This window comes from Cajanus cajan, chromosome 7 (assembly GCF_000230855.2).
Source record: "Cajanus cajan strain Asha chromosome 7, NIPB_CcT2T_4, whole genome shotgun sequence".
NCBI classification, from domain to species: Eukaryota; Viridiplantae; Streptophyta; class Magnoliopsida; order Fabales; family Fabaceae; genus Cajanus; species Cajanus cajan.
In genome coordinates, this window is record NC_138523.1 from 61289660 (window position 1) to 61309747 (window position 20088).

Genomic DNA, 20088 nt, shown 5'->3' on the forward strand with positions numbered 1-20088 from the left:
TATTAAAACAAAATACAATTACCTATAAAATTAATATTTAACTAGATTATAGTTCTATTCTTATATGTATTAGCTATGTATAAGATCATTCATCACACTTTGAAAACACAAGTGTCAACAATCATAAATCATAATCACAACATAAGAAATAGACAACCATAAGACATGAATGTCAACATCATCATACCTTAAAATCCTCGGTATCATCTACATATGGGACGTTGATAAGACATTCAAGACCCAAAAGCAAAGTAGATGTATTCTCTTTACTGGATCCCAGAATTCAAATGTGAACCTGCATAAAAAGAATGGTATCACCACACAAATAAAGATGTTAACAGACTTGAACACCAATCAAGCAAACTGAAAAACTATGAGCAAGAAACATAGGAAGAGGTGCTACACAGATGTAAAAAAAACTAATTGACATGACAATTCAGTATATAGCAAGTTGGGCCCATTCTCAAACATGTCACACGCATGATATGGTACACATACACAAAGCATAAAAAATCCCAAAACTAGGTCACCTTATTTCACCTGAACCCATGACATTTCATGAATATATACTTGCAACATACAATCACAGATAGACATAAAGTTGAGAAAACAAACCTGCCTTGCAAAATGAGATGAAGAACAGTGCCAAATTCCGCATGATACCCTAAACAAGGGGGAAAATTTGTCAGAGATGCTTCACAAGTAACTTAGCAATATGTTCGGATTAAATTTTGCCATAATACAGTGACTTACTTGTTCCTAACTTGAACCATATGAATATGCCTCAAGAATATTGGTAGTGTTCCCAAACTGAAGGACTACCACCTGTGAACACAAAAAAGACAGATACACGCACATAGAAACACATACAAAACACAGCATGCACACACAAGGACTCAAAGGCAAACAAAGGCACACAGCATAGAGTACAAACACAAAGTACACAAAAATGAGCACGCAGAGCACACAAACACAGGCACACGCAAAAGGACATAAACTAAGTTGTTGATATAAGAAAAAGTAGGACAGAAAACATGGAAAGAAAACATAACCTGAACTCCAGGATAAGTCTCATGCAAAAACTCAAGAAACTTATTCGCAATAGCTTTTAGAAACGTCTAATGAGCTCTTAAAAATCGAGGATACTGTCCCACTACATACCTGTCAGCAGAAGCAATGGCATATTAATAAACAGAGGTATAAAAACATTTAACATCGAGCAAATCAATACAAAAACATCCCTTACATGATATTACATACAATAACAACTTTGTTATCTTTTCGCGTTGTGATTTCACAGAGATATAATACATCCCAAATGACCATGACAAAAAGTATGTATTCCTGCCACATAAACATGATGTGAGTAATAATTGTCTCAAAAAAAATCACAACCAAAAGATAAACAAAGATACCTGTCATGCAATAACTTTGTTATCTTTTCCCGTTGTGATTTCACAGAGATATAATACATCCCAAATGACCATGACAAAAAGTATGTTTTCCTGCCACATAAACATGATGTGAGTAATAATTGTCTCAAAAAAATCACAACTAAAAGATAAACAAAGATACCTCTCGTGTTCTTAATTTTTTTTTTAATTTTCCAAAACCAAAGGAGTCGGGTTCTTCGTGCCTATATCTTCTCTGGTGTGCCTTTTATTAAAACAAAATACAATTACCTATAAAATAAATTTTTAACTGAATTTTAGTTATATTTTTATATATATTAGCTATGTATACTATCATTTATCACACTTTGAAAACACAAGTTTTAGCAATCATAAATCATAATCATAACATAAGAAATAGACAACTATAAGTTATGAATGTCAACATCATCATACCTTAAAATCTTCGGTATCATCTACGTATGAGATGTTGATAAGATATTCAACACCCAAAAGCAAAGTAGATGTATTCTCTTTACTGGATTCTAGAATTCAAATGTGAACCTGCATAAACAGAAGGGTATCACCACACCACTAAACAGAAACCCTAAACAAATAGAGACAAAGATAAATCACACAAGGACGAATGAGCAAAACCTTAGGCTGTCTTATACGAATGTGTTTTATAGGCTAATTTTTTTCAAATAAATAATTATTTCAACTACTAAATTAAGTTAATTCATTTTAGAAATCAACATATTTCATGCTTACTACATTTTATGGACTAACTTATCATTTTTATTTTATTTTTACTAGTGAAATCGAGGCACATCATACCTCTTTTAAAAATAAAATAAAGATAAATGTTAAATAATAAAAATATATTAATCTAATTGGTATTATGATTAATTCATTAATTTTAAATTCTTAAATTTGATTAAAAAATATTTTTTCTAATTTTTTAAAATAAAAGGGTATAATGGTCAAAAAAAAGTGAAGACCAAGGTGGTTAGTGAAAAGGGTATCCCTTTTATATATTAGTATAGATTAAAAAATATACAAGTTAAGATGAATTTATATAAAAAGAAACATAAGTAATATATTAACCTATATTGTTCTAAAAAATTAATATTTTAGCAAAAATTAAGATAACCACATTTTCTATAAAATTTTGATAAACACACCGATCAACAAAGAATAATCAATAACAAAAACTTAACCTTACCTAATCTTTGAGATATCAAAAGTTATTTTATATTTGATTGTACTTATTGTACTTCTTGTCAAGATACAAAATCACACCCCAAGTCCTAACCCCTGAAATACTACATAAAGATGATGATTGCTTGGGCAATACACATTATATTAACAAAATAAAAAAAAATTCACAATTCAAAGAGAATTAAAAGAACTATGCATACAGTGTTTCAATCATTTATGGCTTCGACGATACTTGAATACTCAAAACCCATTTCAATCATTTCTGCAATCACTTGGTCCGAACATGTGTTGATATCGCATTTCTTGCTATAAATTAAAATTAAGAAAGAAAGATCCCCTTTTGCTTTCGGGAACGAGGGAAAAAGAAAAATCAAAAGGCAAAATAGAATTAAGAAAGTAAGATCCCCCTCCTACAGTGTTTGTTTTGTTTATAATTGAAAAAATAGAACCGTACGATTCACTATTTCTTTTAATAAATTTGATGAAATAGTATTTAATTAATTATATAAATAAATATAAACTACATCAATAAATATAAAATATAGTGATATTAAGAATAAGTTAAAAATAATATTAAAAATCTTAATATTTAATACATATAATTTTTTCATTAATTTAAAATATTTTTTATTTTAATTATTTATTTATAGAAATATTAAACACTTTGATAAAACATTCAATTTTATTTTTAAATTCTCTAAAATTGATTTGATCCATTTTAATGAATATATTTACTACAAAATATGATCATTAAATTAAAAACTAAAACTACTTTTTAATGTATTTTATAACATGATGTATATTATACTAATACTTTTTGTTTATTTTAAATAAAAAATTCTGGATAAAAAGGGTAAAATTAAAGTTTTCAATCCAACTTAAAACACATTAATTAAATTAAGGATATAAATTTTTTATAAATTAAACCAAATATTTAATAACAATTTTGACATTATCATAATTAAAATTAACATTTAAAATTTATAACTATTTTTTATAATTTTTATATTTAAATGTATAAAATGAATAAAACATAATTAAAAATTTAAAAGAAATCAAATATTCAACTTCATTAAATAATTTCTACTTTTTCTACAATAACACATGATTTTCTCCTACATAAATAAATTTTATCTTTTTATCATAAATACAATACATATATCAACAAACTAAACAAAATTTAGAATTTACCAAACTTAACATGAATATTATATTTGTTGGTAAACTATTGAAAAATTAATATAATCGGACCATTAAGATTATGTTCATCAAATACATGTTGCATTTTATCAACGTAACTTTCCCAAATAACGTACCTTTAGTAACATTATTGAACAAAATATATGAAGTTTGAACATATTAGTAAAATGTCAAATATTAAATAAATTAATATTATATAATTTAAAAAAATAAATAAATCAATACTTTAAATCTTGAAGAACAAGAACATCAATTTGTATTTTTTTTTCATTCTCCTTAATGTCATCCTTTTGTAGGACATGTCCAATAGTATCTAAAAACAAAATAAGTGACAAAAATTATAATTTAAAATAAAGAATATAAATAATTTTAACAAATATAATATAAAAGATAAATAATTTTAAGAAATATAATATGAAATCAACTAATAAATCAAGATATTTTCTTTGTTTACATCCAAAAAAATCTTATTTAAAAGTAATGTTACTTTAATTTTTATTTTATTTTGAGTTAGTAACATGTTTTCAATGAGATATAAAACTTTCTTCAAGTAATTGATTAAACTTGTTATCGAACTTGTTGATTAATGATTTCTTAACAAAGGTTTGAATTTTGTTTTCTTGTACATGTAAAAGAATAGAATAAAATTTCTATAATTAGTTTAAAGAAAAATTTAAGGAGATATAGGTATTAACAACTTCATACCCTCTGGTCAAGAAGCATTTACACAAGAAATAATATATTCTCATTCTCAAATCAAATGAAATAGTAATGATAATATATTATAATTAAATAGAAGTTTGTGTTCGCTAAAAGTGCAATTGGCAATAAATTACTATAGAAATTTTTTAAATATATATAAGAAGTCAAATTCATTCCATATATGAATGATATCCTAAATCAATATTTTCAAAAACTTTTTATTTTAAAAATCAGTAATTAATTACATTAATCAATGACAATTAATTAATAAATAATTATCAGTAAATAAGTGAAACAAAAATAAATTTACTAATTTCTCATTTTTTTAAAAATCATTTAACTTTTAGCCTTAAATTATTATCCATAATAAATTTGAAATTGTCCATCATATATGTAATGATTATTAGTAATAAAAAAATTATTTTAATCCAAGTTTTTAAATTTATTTTGATATATATTATATCATTAATTGAAATGTATTAAATTATTATTGTATATGAAATACATGAATGATATGCACATAAAACTGTCTATATTCAAAATATATTTGACATTTACAAATAATTAAATTAAAGACCTTTTACTACTAGTAGTCTCATAGACAACTGAAAAGGAAACTACAAATAAATCAGTAATGCAAGTGAAAAGTCACTGACATGTATAGGCACTAAAACTTTTACGTGATAAATAAGAAAAGTCATGACCACTGAATATAAAATAAAACTTTACAAATTGACCTCTTAATATTTAGGAAACCAATACACAAAATAGATAGCATCAAGATTCGTGATTTTGCATTTCAGAGGGAGGGAGAGAGATACAAACACATGGAGATAAAGACACATACAAACTTGTATCCAAAAACAGGCAGATAAAGCACACATACACAAATAAAGGCAAACACGGAGACCAAGATAAATCACACAAAGACAAAGACAAGGCATAGGCATAGATAAACACCAGCACAAACACATCACATGTAAAGAGAAACACAGACAAACATAAACAGCAAGCATACACATAAACAAAGAGATGAAGACATAGCATACACAAACACAAATACAAGGCATAGATATGCACACACAAACACATACAAGCAGGCACACTCATAAACATACAAAGACAAAGACAAACACACAAAACACACAAAGATAGAGCATAGACATAAACAAAAGAGATAGGGCACAAACTTACATACTTTAAACATAATCAGAAAGAAAAAAGTGAGAAAGAATACAAAACATATCAAGTTCTAGAGTCACAAACAACATGCACACATACACTTCAAAAACAATCAATGACAAAAAGGTGTAAAAGAAATAAAGAATGGGTTACAATTTGTTAGTACAACTAATAATGGGCTACTAGCACAAAGACCGAAACCGAAAGCTTAGCTTATGAAAATCATGATCCAGCAGGAAAAAAAAATCAATTGGTGAGAAATTGAGCTTCTGCCGCAAGGAATATCAAAGTTACCAACAATTTTAAATATGTTTCAAATCATAAACCAGTTGTAAACTATAATCAATTTTAAAACTAAATTTTAATTATAATAGTTTTAAAAACAAGTTTGAAACGATAATCAAGTTAAAACTGATTTAAATTATAGACATTTTATCCCTCTTTTTACCTTGTTAACATTAAATGTAAGTATGCTGGTATAGTTATACCCACAGATAATAAATTCACAGAACATAATATAAAATAATTATCATTATATATAAGAAATGAAAGAAATTGGAATAATAAATATGAACAAAACCTTAGGCAGTCTTGTAGTATGGCATCTTGCAATGCCACGGCTGCTTCTTCCTCTCGCATCTCTTCGACATGACAAAAAGAATTTTGGATTCTTGCATCTGATTGAAATAAAGCGGAAAAACACAAAGTGAAGATAAAAACCGACTTCTCTAAAAAAAAATACTTCAACAATGAAAATAAAAAATAAATAAAGAAAAAAAATATTTGAAATATGATTTTACCATATTTTCCCAATTACACCAAAAGCTAGGAAGAGTGTATTTTATAAATGTGGTTAAAAAGCAACTCAACAAAGAAAAAATAAATAAGACATTCAAGAATTTCACCAAGAACGGCTTTTCTTGAATTTTGAGGAAAAAAAGAAATTACAACTTTAGAAACATCGAATAGCTTTTCAATTTCAATCAAGAAGGGGTGCAGAATTGAATTGTTGAACAATGTTTTCTTAACTTTCCTTTGGCAGCCTTAGCAGAGGAAGAAGACAATGACTACAAGGGTCGTAGAGACAGAAGCGTTTACCTTCTACTAGTACTTTTGCATGTCCTTTGCTTCTTGAGTTTCGCTCTTGAACTATGAAGAGAGAAGAAGCAGAGGACGCTACACAAGAGAACTCGGAAACAGATAGGAAAGCCTAAGAAAGCAGAGAGACAGTTAAGTGTTTTAGACAAGTGAATCCATTATATCGAAAGAGACTGCCAAAAAAGCCCACAACCTTAAAAGTTCATGGATGAAAAAATTCATAAAGTCAAAAAGCCCACTAAACCGTATAGGCTAGGGTAAGTCCATGGGCTAATTTTTTTAAATAAATAATAAATTCAACTATTAAAAATTAACTTAATTCATTTTAGTAATCAACTTACTTCACCCTTAGTTCATTATATGGACTAACTTATCATTTTTATTTTATTTTTATTAAAATATATAATTTAAGATAAATTCAATTTAAAAAAGAAGTAATATTTTAATCAATATTAATATTTTAAAAAATCAATATTTCAACAAAAATTAAGATAACTACATTTTTTATAAAATTATGATCAACACACCAATTAACAAAGAATAATCAATAACAAAAAACTTAATCTTACCCAATCTTTGACGATATCAAAAGTTATTTTATATTTGATTGCACTTGTTATACTTGTTGTCAAGATGCAAAATCACACCCAAGTCCCAACACCTGAAAAACTACATAAACATGATCATCGCTAAGGCAATACACATTATGCTAACAAAATAAAAAATCCACAATTCAAAGAGAATTAAAAGAACTATGCATACAGCAGATTTGTATCCTTCTCCATCATTCTTCTTTCCATTCACTCTATCTCTAAAAATCATTTATCCACTTTTTGTTTTCTTTTGCTTTTTTGTACCAGAGAGGGCTCCAGAGTGAATCCAGATTACCACCAAATAACACTCCTAAAAGCGAAATAACGGGCACACAAATGCAGGCAAAACATTAGTGATCAAGTTGATATTAACCTTTGTCACATATGACCACATCATCTTTTTTTCTTATATGCAATCAATATCCTTGTCAAAATCATTAAATAAAAGAAAAACACACAGGTCTTGAAAACAAGAAAACACAAGTTCAAGAAAGAACCAAGACACAAACAGAGGAATCAAAAATAGCAATAAGGACAGCAAAGGAGTCTAGTCTCATTGCACTCAAAATAGAAGAAAACAAGAATCAGAGAAATTGAACAAGAATCAAGTTCGATTCAAAACCAGAGAAGCAAAAGCAATCCACAATCGTCTCTGAATTGAACAGGAAAAAGAAAAGAAAAAAAAAAACACACACACACACACAAAAGACATACAAGGCATTGGATGTGGAGACGTAAAGAAATTTCAGATTACAAAGAAAGAAAAGAGAAAGAAAAAAAAAAGGGCAAACAAATTTGAACAGAAGTGATTAGGGGAGACAGTCAGAGTGAGACAAATAAAGATCAAAAGAATATGAATAAGATTGGAGTGTGAGATTATAAACAAGCTGTCTCTGCCTTAAATTAAAAATTTCAAATAAAAAACATTTATGCCTAGTCTAATGTAGTTTACCTAATATCAATTATAAACATAGAAAGACAAAAAAAAACATTAATTATACAATATGCTGTTAAAAAAATATTAGTTATATATAAGATTTTTATAATAATTTTGTTAAAAAGTTATACTCTAAAACAAGGATTGTGATCTGAATAAGAGAATTCATGTAACAACTCCTTGGGTTTTCAGTCCGACAATATCGGTTTCTTTTTTTGAGAAATGTGACCGGTAATCAAGAGTGTTACACGCAACAACATCAACCTCAATTATACATCAATCATTCATCCAAAAACCTCTAACAGCATCATAGAAGTCAGCAAGAGGCATGAAATTAGTGAAACCCCAATCAACTCTCACGAGCTTTGAACTGATGCTATGATTTTGCAATATGCAACTCAATTAACTCTTTTATAATAAAAGAAGAAAAGAGAAGAAATACAACACAAATAAGGATAAATATTCCTTAAAGAATGAGAGATTTTACAGAGGCAAAAAAAAAAAACTACCATTCAACCTGCCATCAGACAGCTAAACTACAATCAAGCAAAATGTCAATAACTAATGGGAAACAATATTATAATTGAGAACAGATTGGGTTCATCTCAACTCTGAAAGCTTGTCTGAAGGGAAAAGGATGACTCAAGTCATTAAAAAGACCATTGCAACCATTATATGCCTAAATAAAAAGCACCCAGTCTTGAAAACAAGAACACACAAGTTCAAGAAAGAACCAGGACACTGACAGAGGAATCAAAAACAGCAATAAGGACAACAAAGGAGTCCAATCTCATTGCACTCCAAACATAAGAAAATAAGAATTAGAGATATTGAAAAAAGACTCGAGTTCAACTCAAAATCAAAATCAGAGAAGCGAAAGCATTCCACAATCATCTCTGAATTGAAGAGAAAACAAAAGAAAAGAAACACAAAAGACATAGGAGGCATTGGGTGCGGAGAAATAAAGAAATTTCAGATTACAAAGAAAAGAAAAGAAAAAAATCAAACAAATTTGAACAGAAGTGAGAGGGGGAGACAAGCATTCAGAGAGGCAGACAAACAAAGCTCGAAAAAATATAAATCAATTGGAGTGAGTGACATTATAAATAAGCTCGCCTCTGCCTTAAATTTAAAGTTTAAAATAAAAGACATTTATTCCTAGTCTAATCTAGTTAACCTAATTATCAATTAAAAACAAAGAAAAAAAGCCAATATTAATTATACAATATGAATTTTAAAAAAAAAATAGTTATGTTATAAAGATTTTATAATAATTTTGTTAAAAAGTTATATTCTAAGACAAGGATTGTGATAGTGTTTGAATAAGAGAATTCATGTAACAAGTAGTTGGTTTTTCAGTCTTACAATATCGGTTATGATAGGCTGTTTAACATTTTTTAGTTGGCCTATGATTGGTGTGTGTGGTGCATTAAAATGGTCCCTTCATAAATTTGAGTAAAATGGGGAAAAATGTTTTACGTGATGCATGAGGCTTTACTAATGTATTTGGTTCTGTGTACAAGAAATCCTATGAATGTGCTAGTTTTTCGGTAGTACAAATACCAATAGGAACACGAATATGATATAATACAGCTAGCAGAATACAGCTATTTAAAAGTACATGGCCAGCATTGATATAACAGAATTATCCATATCATATTAAGTCATTGCTTCCTAAATCTTTCACAAATACAATAAATTTGTAAATACCACTCATCCCAAACATAGTCGCAAATCACAATTCTCACTTGTAAAATTTAAAAAGAAAAAAGAAAAATCAATTAAAATAAAGACATTTGTCTACATCACTCTACACACACTCACCGATTATATATAACCACTAACCTTGCCAGATCCAGACCAATTTGAACATCTCTCAGTTTTTGGTGGTGATAGAGGTTGATTTCCACCTTTGACCGTGGACACTGGTTCAATCAGAACAAGTGCCCCTGTGCTTGAACAGCGAGCACATGCAAGATATCCTGACAGCAAAAGTATAATACATATGTCAACTTTCCAGCAGTTAGCTTCAACAGATAAATGATTAAAATCTCCAATTGCCTGATAAAACGCAACCAAACACTTTGGATGTTGAGTGATATGCAATAAATAGTTACTGCCAGGACTATGCATTGTGTTTCACAAGGACGTAAGGTATGCATTCTTTGCCACAATTCTCAGCAGCTATATTATTACAGAAAGTAGAGCGTCCCATTTTGACACATGACATTGTGGACAATGGATCAGGAGAATTCTGTAATACTGTGAAGAAAAAAGGATTATTGTAAATATGACTTGGAATGGCACAAGAACCCATCCAGCTTCCAAGCTTCATTTTATTTCATAATTTATGTTTTCCCTTGCTAATCGAAATAGACAATCTTTTTTTTTTGCTTCACTGCCTCTTCATTTGCAGCTAGAAAGTATAAAGAATGTGCAGTAAGAATAGGAGAGGATGCTACGAGAAGAAGAATGACAAAATCCTTCAATTCCATCATCAAGATGTTTGACTCAGAAAATGCAGATAACTTGAGACGATTTTAAATCTTACCAGTACCAAGACAGTACTTGCACCTTTTCTGCTCCTGCTGTTTTACATTGTTTATCTCAACAACCATTAATGCTGAGATTACTCCAACTGCTCCTCCAGAGAATGATGCTACTATGGGGTCAACCTGACTACAATATCCAACAAATTCAATTAAGTTAGGAAATAATAATAAGAATGCACTTATATTCATCTCAGCAGTAATGAACTAACACTAATAAATATCCATATAGACAAATAACACATAGCTCTATTCATAAATTTTCAACATTATCAGGATTTTGGGGAAAAAAATACTATTTTCTGTTGCTCCTTACAAGAAGAAAGTATACATGACAACAGCGGATCAGGAAAGAGCACTACCTCAGCTGCATTGGCAGATGCACACTTTGAATAAAATCTGCATAAGATGTGCCCCCAAGTCCCAGTTTAAGCTCCAACTGAAATGAAAAGTAAATAATAATAATAATAATAATAATAATAGATGAAATTCATGTTTACTAAATGCCACAAAAGATAGATAAAAGTAGGAAATGTATAAATCATTAAGTATGACTTTCATACGTGCATGTTAGAGTATACAATGTGCCTTACACAGTCTCTATTACAAACACTAATAGATATTATGTTTCCTAAAAAAATTTGCTGTCAATTATCTGTTATTAGTTAGCACGGTCTGTTATAGCTGTCAATTATTTGTTTAGACAAAAAATGAAAAAATAAAATAAGTTTCAACAAGTTAAAATTAAATTATATATAAGTTAAAAAAATATTTTGGAGAAATTAATATGAGAGAATTTCTACAAATTAACTTGAGCATAAGCTAGTTTTAACTTTTAGAAAAACTTATTTCATTTATTCTTATTTTATTCTCTTAAAAGTGTTGATAGAGAAGTTTATCTAAAAAGACCCTAAGTTATGTGTTTTACGTGTCCTATATATAGTTCACTCTGCATCAGAATAGGTTGTATATCAAATTCTCTCTGAGATTTTCTCTCTTTCTCCTGCTTTCTCTCATTTTCTCAGTTATCATTTTATAATTTCTAATAGTGCACATGGTAATAACTCTTTCTATGTTAAGATTGATATATTAAAAGTAACATGTGCATAAATAAATAAATAAATAAATAAAGCAGTACCAATCTATTTACAGTACTTCTTATGCATAGTATTGTCATTGCAAAGAACATAGTTAAAGATAGTGCTATGAGGCTAAGTAATTAACTACTTGTAATGCACCCAATGCAAAGGGAATAAACACTTGAAATATTAGCATAAAATGAGGTAGAGAGGTCAGCTTATTTATTGATAATGAGTGAAATATTACAATTTTTGCCTGAGTTCGTTCCTTTCTCTTTGAAAAGTCTCTTGGATTTTAAAAAATTACTGATGTTCAACTTTTTGTTATTGATGAGAAGTAATAATGGAGTTGAATATTTAATGGTACATTTCTTGCACCAGTACAATGAGTTTAGATTCAAATCAAGAAAAATGTTTTTTAATGCAAAAGTAAATGAAGTCAATTTGTTCCAAGTTATTTAATCCAAAAGAATATTGCAAAGGGAACAACCAAGTAAGAAATTCCCGGCTAATTTCATATTTGGTAATATATGCTTGAAAACATAGAACTACATGCATAGAAATCTTACACTGGGTGCAAGGAGACCACCAAAAAGAATTATCCCAGCAATAAGAGAAAAACAGGTTGCATAATATTGCTTGAGGTTTGCCGAAGTCTGCAAATAATAAATGTATTATTACCAATTTGCCAAACCCTTGCAATGAAAAGTAAATTATTCGTGCTCATCAAGAACAATGAGAAATCCACGTGATCTGTTATTAAAGGCAAAATTGAGGTGATTCGGAACTAAGACAAACTCCAAGAAACTTACCAAAGGAGGCAAAAATGGAATGAATGACGGGAAGTTAGGAAGTTCATTCTCTTGCTCTTCTTTTACAATTCCAAGTTCAGCATTTTTAATTCTTTGCTGAATCCTAAGTCTACGAACCTACAAAAAATAAGAGGATATTGTTTGCAAATAGGACTTCCCAGAGAGTAAAATGCATGATTGGCAATTTCAATTTTGAACAAGTTATTTGTACAAAATTTGGAAAGTGAATAAAGAGAAAATAAAAAATCAACATAATCTTCAATACAGGAAAAATATAACCCTAGGCAGCAAGAAAAGCGGTGAGAAGTAATATGAAGATGTGGTTTGCGACCTCTTCCATGTGTAAGAAAATTTTGTTCCTCCGGCTTCGAATGTTGTCTTGAATTTCTTGAAGCTCCATCTTGGCGAAATCTTGCACCGTTTCTGGACCTTCTATGATGCAGAATCTGCGGTGAGAAGAAGAAAAGGGGAAATCAGGGGAAAAGAAGGAAGAAGATAGGGATAAAAGGATGTGAGAGTGACCCAGCAGCAGCGGTTTTGTCGGAGGCATCAGAGTCGAGAGAGGGTGCAAAAGAAGAGTCATGGGCCTTGAATCGGCGCCATGTGGGGCTGTGGAGGAATCTGTTATTCGAAGCGGAATAGTTGGGTTTGATTGGGGGAGAGACCCCGCTGCAACTGAATCGACCCAAACAGAGCATATTTACCTTTGTCACATATGACCACATCATCTTTTTTCTTATATGCAATCAATATCCCTGTCAAAATCATTAAATAAAAGAAAAACACTCAGGTCTTAAAAACAAGAAAAGGCAAGTTCAAAAAAGAATCAAGACACAAGCAGAGGAATCAAAAACAGCAATAAAGACAGCAAAGGAGTCTAGGCTCATTGCACTCCAAACAGAAGAAAACAAGAATCAAAGAAATTGAACAAGAATCGAGTTCGATTCAAAACCAGAGAAGCAAAAGCAATCCACAATCGTCTCTGAATTGAAGAGAAAAAAAAAACACAAAAGACATACAAGGCATTGGATGTGGAGACATAAAGAAATTTCAGATTACAAAGAAAGAAAAGAGAAGAAAAAAAAGGGCAAACAAATTTGAACAGAAGTGATTAGGGGAGACAGGAACTCAGAGTGAGACAAATAAAGATCAAAGGAATATGAATAAGATTGGAGTGTGAGATTATAAATAAGCTATCTCTGCCTTAAATTAAAAATTTCAAATAAAAAACATTTATGCCTAGTCTAATGTAGTTTACCTAATATCAATTATAAACATAGAAAGACAAAAAAAACATTAATTATACAAATAAGGATAAATATTCCTTAAAGAATGAGAGATTTTACAGAGGCAAAAAAAAAAAAAAAAACACCTACCATTCAACCTGCCATCAGACAGCTAAACTACAATCAAGCAAAATGTCGATAACTAATGGGAAACAATATTATAATTGAGAACAGATTGGGTTCATCTCAACTCTGAAAGCTTGTCTGAAGGGAAAAGGATGACTCAAGTCATTAACAATAACATTGCAACCATTATATGCCTAAATAAAAAACACCCGGTCTTGAAAACAAGAACACACAAGTTCAAGAAAGAACCAGGACACAGACAGAGGAATCAAAAACAGCAATAAGGACAACAAAGGAGTCCAATCTCATTGCACTCCAAACATAAGAAAATAAGAATTAGAGATATTGAAAAAAGACTCGAGTTCAACTCAAAATCAAAATCAGAAAAGCGAAAGTATTCCACAATCATCTCTGAATTGAAGAGAAAACAAAAGAAAAGAAACACAAAAGACATAGGGGGCATTGGGTGCGGAGAAATAAAGAAATTTCAGATTACAAAGAAAAGAAAAGAAAAAAATCAAACAAATTTGAACAGAAGTGAGAGGGGGAGACAAGCATTCAGAGAGGCAGACAAATAAAGCTCAAAAAAATATAAATAAATTGGAGTGAGTGACATTATAAATAAGCTCGCCTCTGCCTTAAATTTAAAATTTAAAATAAAAGACATTTATTCCTAGTCTAATCTAGTTTACCTAATTATCAATTATAAACAAAGAAAAAAAGCCAACATTAATTATACAATATGAATTTTAAAAAAAAAATAGTTATGTTATAAAGATTTTATAATAATTTTGTTAAAAAGTTATATTCTAAGACAAGGATTGTGATAGTGTCTGAATAAGAGAATTCATGTAACAAGTAGTTAGTTTTTCAGTCTTACAATATCAGTTTCTTTTTTGAAGAAATGTGACCAGTAATAAAGAGTGTTACATGCAGCAACATCAACCTCAATTATACATCTATCATTCACCCAGAAACCTCAAATAGGATCATCATAGAAGTCACCAAGAGGCATGAAATTAGTGAAACCCCAATCATTCTCACGAGCACTAAACTGATGCTATGATTTTGCAATATACAACTCAATTCACTCTTTTCTAATAAAAGAAGAGATGAGAAGGAACATAGCACAAATAAGGATAAGATATTCCTTAAAAAATGAGAGATTTTACGAAGGCAAAAATAAAAAAAAACATTCAACCTGCCATCAGACAGTTAAACTAGTAAAGCAGAATACCAATAACTAATGGGAAACAATATTATAATTGAGAACAGATTGGGTTCATCTCAACTCTGAAAGCTTGTCTGAAGGGAAGAGGATGACACAAGTCATTAAAAAGACCATCGCAACCATTATATGCTTAACCGATGTGGGAGGGGGAGACAGGCACTCAGTGAGGCAGAAAAATAAAGCCAAAAAAATATAAATAAGATTGGAGTGAGTGAGATTATAAATAAGCTTGCCTCTTCCTTAAATTAAAAATTAAAAATTAAAAAAATTTATGCCTAGTCTTATCTAGTTTACCTAATATCAAATTATAAACAGAGAAAAAATAGCCAACATTAATTAAACAATATGCATTTAAAAAAAAAAAAGCAGTTATTTTATAATGATTTTGTTAAAAAGTTGTATTCTAAAATAAGGATTGTGATAATGTCTGAATAAGAGAATTCATTGAACAACTCCTTGACTTTTTAGTCCGACAATATCAGTTTCTTTTTTCGAGAAATGTGACATACATGAAGATAAGCATGCAACTTAAGTAACCTATTTCACTACTATTTAGAATAATACTACAGCAACAAACACAAAACCTGATACTTGAAGAAAGAAAGAAACCCCTTCAAAACAAGAGTATGTGTCTTCAAAATTCTTTTTGGCACTTTAATATATGACTACATACACCCTTTCTAATAATGAGAGTTCAACTTTGAAAGATTTTCTGAGTGGATTACTGAAATGTTCAAAATTGAAATCCTCCTTATTCACAGGACCAAAGCTTCAACCTCAAGACAAATATGGAACCCATAAACAACCAGGCAACAAATTCAATATAGAAAGAAGATACACAAAATTACAAAGAAAGAAAGAAAAATAAAACATATACTAAAATCCAAAGGTATTTTCTTTTCACCATCACTACCTACACCTCCTTTTTCGTTTTTCTTATCTATGCTCTTCATTTTATTTATCTTCATACTCTTATCAAGGGGCAACATGTGAAGATCACGTCAAAAAGAAATGGACCATGGTATACCATTTGATTCACTTGTTCAATGTAGAACTCGTCTAAAGTGAGTTATAAAGAACTGAAATATAATTTAAATCCCTCTTTAAAAATATACAGGGTCTCGATTTTAAAAACCCATCCTAACTTGGAACACAATCAACTGACAGTTATACATGAAATCAAGCTCAGTGTAGACCAATGAACTGCATGACAGATTAGTGCATGATAATGTTGAAAAATATTAGTTATCTAAAATAAAAGCATACCACTTTGATTTCGTGGAATATTGTACAATTTTTTTCAATTTAAAAACAACTGCAAACCAAAGAGGGAACCCAAAGGATATTAAACCACTCCTTGAAGCCAGAATTATAAAAAGTTAATAAGGGACTCAATCCTATTCCTATGTCAACCCCATCGAGACAAATAGTATTTCATCCACACCATCAAGTAGGCAACCCAAGCTCTGAAGCCACATAACAAATGAGAAATTAGTTCAATTAGGATATAAGAGAAAAGTTCTCCATCTTGTTTGAATATATCAACTACAGATGTTTCCCAACAACCTCCACTGTCACCAATGCATCGCCGCTCCCATAAATTAAAAAAAAAAAAAAAAAGAAGATGTACAAAATGTTTAGCAGAAACTTTAATGTGAGCATCAAATCCAAAAATTTATTTGTGATACACAAACACAGGTAAAGATAAAGCATAACTCCAATACTTTTTTAATCAAAAAGAAAAACTGTGTGCAAGAATACAAAAGATATCAAGTTTTCAATGATAGTGGCCCCCACAATTTGAACTTTTCATGGTCAAGGTCAATCAAAGACATCTATAACATAAAGATTCCATTTAGGTTCAATAAGGCTAAAAAATAGCATAACATCTCTTTTTCAAAATACATGTCATAGTGACACCCAAATTGAATCAGGTAACTAGAATTTATACACCCAATTTTCGTTCAACAAGTTGGGGCATTCTTGAACAAACAACAACTAGACAAAAACATCACATTTTCCGATGCTTTAAAAATTCATTTGTTAGTCAAATTTAGGGGCAACTATATCGTACCATCTAAGTAAAAATTGATCAAGGATCGACTCAGACTCAAACATTCTAATTCAGCTAAGGGTCATTAACATTTAATAACAGCAAAACATCCCTTTCTCGAAATTCAATTATATAGTAGCACCCACAAACATAAACACGAATGCATTTATAGACATAGAGGCATGACCATACACACAAGCAAACTCCCACAAAAGTCACAGAAACACCCACGCAGAGGGAGTGAGAGAGATGCAAGATAAAGACACAAACAGACACAAAAACAAACAGTGACAAATAAAGCACACATACACAAATAAGGACAAACATAGAGACAACCCTAAATCAGAGAAGGACAAATGAGCAAAACCTTAGGCAGTCTTATACGCTGGTGACTTGTAATGCCACTGCTGTCTGTTCCATATGACAAATAGATTTTCGGATTCTTGCATCCGATTGAAATAATGGGAAAAAACACATAAGATAAAAGCCACTTCTCTAAAAGGAACTACTTCCACAACAAAATAATAAAAATATAAAGAAAAAAATCAAAATATGATTTACCAATTACACAAAAGTTAGAAAGAATGTAATTTCTAAATGTGGTTAAAATGACAAAGAAAAAAATAAAATACACATTCAAGAATTTCAACAAGAACGGCTTTTCTTGAGTTTTGAGGAATGAAAACAATTACAACTATCGAAACATCGAATAGCTTTTCAATTTCTTTTCATACACCCCTTTACTGATTTCATTAAATAAAATAATAAAAAATTTGATTTGAAAAATTATGATGATATAAAGTTATAGTTGTTAAATGAATAACAAATAATTAATACTTTAATATTTTTTCATCTAAAGTGAATGATAAAATTAACTCATATACATAGTTCTCATCGAAGCTTTCTAACTTTTTTACCAATCACAATTTTAATGTTTTTAATCATTTAATGTTCAAACTCCACATCATATATATGTAATTGCAATCCCTCTGATCCAAATAATTCAGAAACTCTTATTTAATTATTCTCTATGCTTATTTAAACCTTTACATAAAAAAGACAGATAATTGTTTATTTATAAAATAATCAATTTAGACAAACGTATAGAAAAATAGAAAGAAAAAAAACATTTATCGTTTTAAAAAAGATAAATTAAATAAAAGAAAAACAACTTACTTTGTGCCAGTTTATTATACATATTAAAAGAATATAATAAACTCTATATATTTTCAACTTATAATAATTTTGAAAACTAAAATAAAAGCATCATCAAAAAAAAAATTATTCTAGTCAACGATTATATTAGATTAAACATGTCAATTTAATTCAAGTTTAAAAATTAAAATTCAAATCTATACATCTATATTTATATCAAACCAAACAAGTTCGAGCATCTATCTAACTACATTAACCAAAATATCATCACATCTACACGTTATACCGTATTGCAAAGAAGAACAACAAAAGGAATAGCAGAGTAACATAAAAATACCATAAAACAATTCTTTGTCTCACCTTTCTATAGTGGTTAAACTTTTTGGCTCTCACTTTAATTACACACATGCATACATTTTTAAAAATTATCCAAATATTTTTTTTATAGATCTTACCGATAAAACAATAATTAGAAACATGTCATTTTCCTTTGTGATTTGAAGATAGATACTTTTATTTAGTGATGTAGTTTGATTTAATGTATGGTCTAACATTTAAATAAAAAAAAATTATTTAAATAAGATAATTTTAATAAATATTATTTAACAATAATATGAAAAGAATAAAAGTTTAAAGTTTTGAATGAAAGAAAAATAGAAATTTTATTGCAATCAAAAAGCTTAAAACTAAAGGAAAGATTACCTTGTAGATATCATGTGTATCTGCAATGATGCAGTGGTTTTTATCTTCCCACTCAGCTCTCTTCCAAGACCTCAATGGAAGCTCTCTAACATTGTAGGACCACAACATCAAGGGTAAAGTAGGTCTGCGGTCACCAAAGCTTCGGGATCCATTTGTACATACAAATTAAAAAGGTATCAATAATTGAAAAAATAGAACCGTATGATTCACTATTTCTTTTAATAAATTTGATGAAATAGTATTTAATTAATTATATAAATAAATATAAACTACATCAATAAATATAAAATATAGTGATATTAAGAATAAGTTAAAAATAATATTAAAAATCATAATATTTAATACATATAATTTTTTTATTAATTTAAAATATTGTTTATTTTAATTATTTATTTATAGAAATATTAAACAATTTGATAAAACATTTAATTTTATTTTTAAATTCTCTAAAATTGATTTGATTCATTTTAATGAATATATTTATTACAAAATATGATCATTAAATTAAAAAATAAAACTACTTTTTATCGTATTTTATAACATGATGTATATTATACTAATACTTTTTGTTTATTTTAAAATAAAAAATGCTGGATAAAAAAGGTAAAATTAAAGTTTTCAATCCAACTTAAAACACATTAATTAAATTAAGGATATAATTTTTTTATAAATTAAACCAAATATTTAATAACAATTTTGATATTATCATAATTAAAATTAACTTTTAAAATTTATAAAAGAAGTACCAAACATTTAATAAATGGGTATCTTCAAAAGACCAGATATAGGATATATCAACCTAACCAAACAGAACAACAATAACAAACGATA

The 20088-nt window shown here is 28.9% G+C and overlaps 1 protein-coding gene across 6 annotated transcripts; it reads right to left on the reverse strand.

Moving 5' to 3' along the window:
* Positions 1 to 623: 623 nt before the first annotated feature.
* Positions 624 to 19396, reverse strand: LOC145949303 (protein ORANGE, chloroplastic). Of its 6 annotated transcripts, none has more exons than XR_014428064.1 (13): positions 13287 to 13462; positions 13096 to 13210; positions 12765 to 12881; positions 12522 to 12608; positions 11236 to 11312; positions 10876 to 11003; positions 10170 to 10306; positions 6277 to 6373; positions 1848 to 1955; positions 1416 to 1505; positions 1247 to 1344; positions 754 to 1161; positions 624 to 664 (listed from the first exon to the last, which is right to left on the reverse strand). XR_014428064.1 is itself a non-coding variant. In XM_083060420.1 (9 exons), the coding sequence occupies exons 1-8, from the start codon at positions 13460 to 13462 to the stop codon at positions 6278 to 6280; spliced, it is 933 nt and encodes a 310-aa protein (XP_082916546.1). In that variant the 3' UTR covers positions 1847 to 1955; position 6277. The 6 variants fall into 6 exon arrangements, 1 of the variants encoding a protein (XP_082916546.1); XR_014428068.1 differs by lacking the exons at positions 624 to 664; positions 13287 to 13462 and adding exons at positions 13469 to 13519; positions 19258 to 19396; XR_014428067.1 differs by lacking the exons at positions 624 to 664; positions 754 to 1161; positions 1247 to 1344; positions 1416 to 1505; positions 1848 to 1955 and adding exons at positions 6795 to 6906; positions 7364 to 7463; positions 7557 to 7697.
* Positions 19397 to 20088: the final 692 nt, after the last annotated feature.